The sequence below is a fragment of the Octopus bimaculoides genome, chromosome 6 (genome assembly GCF_001194135.2).
Source record: "Octopus bimaculoides isolate UCB-OBI-ISO-001 chromosome 6, ASM119413v2, whole genome shotgun sequence".
Classification (NCBI taxonomy): Eukaryota; Metazoa; Mollusca; class Cephalopoda; order Octopoda; family Octopodidae; genus Octopus; species Octopus bimaculoides.
Window position 1 is genome coordinate 12362199 of NC_068986.1, and position 5110 is coordinate 12367308.

General features: G+C 36.9%; 1 protein-coding gene across 2 annotated transcripts in view; it reads right to left on the reverse strand.

The window, feature by feature from the left end:
* LOC128248031 (CLIP domain-containing serine protease B4-like) overlaps positions 1 to 5110 on the reverse strand; it is a 69237-nt gene that overhangs the window by 18777 nt on the left and 45350 nt on the right. For both annotated transcript variants that reach the window (XM_052968438.1, XM_052968437.1), the window contains 2 exons: positions 4842 to 4968; positions 1059 to 1227 (listed from right to left, as the gene is read on the reverse strand). In XM_052968438.1, the coding sequence (XP_052824398.1) occupies positions 1059 to 1227; positions 4842 to 4914 (242 nt within the window). In that variant the 5' untranslated portion in view covers positions 4915 to 4968. The remainder of the gene's footprint in view (positions 1 to 1058; positions 1228 to 4841; positions 4969 to 5110) is intronic.

Sequence of the window (5110 nt, forward strand, 5' to 3'; positions counted from 1 at the left end):
TATATATAGGGATAGTTCAGAAAAAAACAAAAGACGAAGACAGGTGGTGTAGACAACAAACAGATGCATCCGTTTAACGCTCGGGAAGTGAAAAAGTCTTTAACGTTTCGAGCCTACGCTCTTCCACAGAAAGAAACATAGAAAGAAACAAGGGGAAAAAATAAAAAATGTGTATTGGCTAGCAATCTGTCATGGCGAATGCCGGACAGGGGGATCACACAGGAGATCTAGGAAGAAGGGGAGATAATAAAGTAGTGGTGATCTCAAAATGAAGGTGCGTAGACGGAGGAATTGGGAATAGGGGATGGAGTGCTTGGTTTGTTTAGAGTGGGAGGAAGAGAAATTGAGGTATAAGTGTGAGTCTGTGTTTGTAGTGGAAGGAGGTGGTGAGAGTGGAGTGATGAATGCTGACCGAAATGTCAAGAAAGGAGACAAAGGTGTCAGAGATAGTGCAGGAGAAGTGGAGGGCAGGATGGAAATATTTGACAAAAGACAGGAAGGAGTCTATATGTTCGCGGTTGAGTGAGGTCGCGCCGATACAGTAGTCAATATAACATATATATATGTATGTATATATAGATGTATATTTATATATGTATATATATGTTTGTAAATATATATGTATGTATGTATATACACATATGTACGTATATATATATATATATATATATGTATGTATGTATATGTGTATGTATGCATATATATATATATATGTATATATATGTATGTATGTATATATGTATATATATATATATTCATGTATATATCTATATCTATCTATATATATGTACTGTTACTCGTTGAACTTCATACTACACACACACACACACACACACACACACACACACACACACACACACACACACACACACACACACACACACACACACACACACACACACACACACATAATGATGTGATGATCAGTGTTGTGTGCTTTTGATCATCAGTCTGCTCGATGAGACTTAAACTGGGTCGAAACAACCTCCCAACGAGCTATCAGGCATATACACAATATGTGCACACGTCATATAATATATATATGAGTAAATACTTACACACAGTGACCTGCACTTAGCACGTAGTCTTTATCCAACAAATTGCCGGCACATTGAAATCCTTCGGCTCCATTTATGTGCACGATTCCAGAGAACTGACAATTCTGAGATACACGACCGTTTACTATTCTCTCAATTGTCAAATTGTTTTCGGAATTCTTTGCCTGATCTGAGAAAAGAGAAGTTATAATGAATTAAGTAATTTCACGATTAAGAGATCGGCGTATGACCGTCTCGAAAGGTAACTGGTCATTCTGCTGAAATAATAATCTTTCATATATTACTAGAACTTCAGACGTTAGACTTCATGTCAAAAAGTTAGGTAAATTTCCTGGTTCAAAGAGCGAAACATTAGCTAATCTCGATCTGCAGCTTAACGTAGAAATTGTGTTAGAACTCAAAATTCTACGTTAATTATCTTGAGAGAGGATCCCTCATGTGGTGCATAAAAACACTTGCAATTATATCGGTGACAGACAAGAGTCGTCTGCTATGGCCGCAAGGACAGTCAGATCCTGTGGTTTCACCCTGCTATTGATTCCTTAGTGACAAATATCCAACAGTGCGATTACAGCCAAAATCTCTCGTCAACGATAAATAGAATCTCAATGTCTATTCAGGCACTGGTGTCGAAAATAGCCACTGAGCTTATCAAAAAACAATTGATAGCGATGGACATCTGTCATTGAGGAATCCATAGCAGGGCGAAATTACGTGATCTAGCAGTTCCAGTGACCGTGGAAGACGAATCTGTCATGTCAGAGATATCACTACGTGTGCTTTTATGCATCATGAGTTTTTATGAGAGACCCTCTCTCTCGAGGTAAATGTCGCAGTATGCTGTTTCTGTCGCAATTAATTATTTTCTACTGAAATATTATATTTCTGAGCCCTAATTAAATGTCTTGTAACGCTGTTACAAATTCAAGACCTTTTGTATGAAGTGGAACAAGTTTTGATGGATTACGTAAATTAAAATACAAAGTTCAAAAATTGGGAAGGAATACCTGTTAACAAGGAAACCTAATCGAAATTCTACGGCTTTTAATTTATATAGAAGTCGCAAATTGTGGAGAACATACTAAGAGAGTATTAGTAATACGGTCCAAGAGATTAGAACATCAGAATGCTAATCGCAGTTGTATTTTCATCTTCAAAGAAAAATCTCTTCTGTTCAAACGTTGTGTGTTTACAACAAATGCGATTCTTGATGTCAGGGGAATTTGAAGCACCGGTGTTTCGATCTGGGTATGAACCTTCACACAAAGCTACTCCTGGATCAATGAATTAAAAGGAGAATGGTGATTCATGTTTATAGAATAAAGCAAACAAATTATTTGCTGATGCGTGCTGATGTCTGCTAAACTAATAATAAATAATCACGTGTTTGGAGGACAGCAAGGACGAAAGCTATGGCGTAAATATTCATTGTTAAAACTTTTCAGGAGATCTGATCGAGGGCATGTCAACTACTGTTGTATTTTGTCATTGGAGAACACCTTCTCCTTCTCGATGATGTGAAGATAGAACCAATTATTTCCGAGGCTTTTGTGACAGTATCAAAAGATATGGAAAGGAACATAGAGGAAATGGGAAAATAATGCTTGGTAGGACTGTTGCAAAACGTTTACCTCCTTAGCACAGCTATAATCACCAGCAAAGTATTAGATAGCTGAAGAGAACTATTATTATGGTACTCTAGGCTGCAGATAGTAAGCCCGTTACTCGTCACATTCGGAGATTTAAAATAAAACTCGAGTTAAAAGAAGAGGAAGAGGAAGAAAGAGGAGGAAGTTGAAGAAAATACAAATTATAAATTTTTTATGTGAACACCATGTAGCTCTTCTCTATATCACAATTTCCAGTTAATATTTCTTATCCCCATCACATTGAGATAAGATGGTTAACTCGCTTTGTAGTAGAGGACTCAACTAGAGGGCGCTGCATATGCAAATATTTTGCCTGTTATTTTACTGCAAGTCTGTAAACTGGCATTTAATGGTTCATATGTCATAAAACGGACAGTTCAACAATTCCTCTCATTGAGCAAATCATACTGTGTTTCAGAGATTACACACACACACACACACACACACACACACACACACACACACACACACACACACATGTGAAAGTTAGATATTAGATACATGCTTAATGTGTTAGTTAGATATTAGATACATGCTTAATGTGTTAGTTAGATATTAGATACATGCTGTACGCTATTTGTCTCATGATCGTATAAACAGACTTCCTATAAACAAAGTTTCTGGAATACACCAAATGACTGGACTCCATTGTATAATACAGCCTGAAGACAGACTTCAACATAATGACGTCTTTATAGTTATTTTACTCTACTAATCTGGCTTTCCTCTCGTTTCCTTCAAAGTGTTCATAATGCAGTCTTAATTATTCATTTCAGAATCTGATTGTGAGAGACGGTATTGTACCATCGCTGGCGCCATTTTCTATCTGTTAAGTACCAGTTTCCCATTTTCATGTTGTCGTCCAGAATTTTATGTGAATAAATATATAACATAAATGAATAATGTACACCTTTAAGGAAAATGGTTGCAATTATTTTTTATGGTCTATTGAACATTTTTACACTCAAGATAGACATCATTGATGAATAAAAGCAAAGTCTTAAGAAACAAAACGAAAGATGTCGGCTACACATAGTATTTTGGTAAATCCTATAATATTTATTAGTTACAAACTTTGGCAAAAGGTTACAAATTCCGGGGGAGGGGCTAAGTGGATTTACAGTGCTCCACTGGTTCTTAATTGATCAGTCTCGAAAAGATGAAAAACAAAGACGACCCCGCTAGAATCTGAACTCAGAACGTAAAGACGGACGAAACGGTACAAAGTATTCCACTCGGAGTGCTAACGGTTCTGCCAGCTCACTGCCTGGCAAGTTTTATTTTATTAATGGCCCTCTTCTCTTCTCACATATTTTATACTCAGTTTTGATAAGGTTTTTCAAGAAAAACGAAACATCTAATGTAAATTAAAACACTTAATTTTTTTTTTAAAAGTGGCATTTTCATTTTTATTTATCTTTAATATCTACTTCCTCGTGTGGTACATTTACAAATCTTTTCAAAAATACATACATATATATATATAACCTACTATAAATATACTATGTGCACACATACACACATATATTTAAACAGATATATGCATGTATGTCTACGACCGGCCCCCGCACAGTCCACGCCGATCAAATTCACTCACAAGGCATTGTTTGGTCCAGGGCTATAGAAGAAGACGTTTGTCTAAAGTGCCGAACTCTGGTACTGAACCCGAAATCACGTGGCTGCAAAGCGAGCTTCTTAACCACAAAGCCACGCCTACGTACTTCACAGAGTAAAATAATGCTCGAAATATAAAGGAGCACTCTATGGGTTACGACGATGGGAGGCCCAGCTGATACGATCAGTGGAACAGCCTGCTCGTAAAATAATGTGCAAGTGGCTTAGAACTCCAGAGATATGCTTACCCTTGACGTAGTTCTCAGGAAGATTCAGCGTGACACAGAATGTGACAAGACTGGCCCTTTGGGTTACAGCTACAACTGAGTGGGCTCGAGCAACGTGAAATAAAGTGTCTTGCTCAAGGACACAACGCGTCGCCGGGAATTGAACTCACGTTCAACACCCTCGTCACTAATCCAAGTGACTTCACTACTCGAAATATTAATGCTGAAAGTAAAAAGTAAAATGAAGGTGGAGTTTATTGGTTCGACATTTCGTAGCAGTACAGAGACATTACCTTGTACATCGGCTGATATTATGAAGATTAGCAGCGAAATCATAATGAAACGTAAGATTCTCAGTTGTTCCATCGATGTTGCTTTTTTCGCAAATGATGCTTCTCGATTTCTCAGATGATTTAATGTCTGACGTAAAAAATACAAGTTATTGATAAATTAAAGATTTGTGTGCGTATGTGTGTGTGTGTGTGTATACATGTGTGTATGTTTGTATGTATGTATGTACGTATGTATGTATGTATTATGTATGTATGTATATATATATATA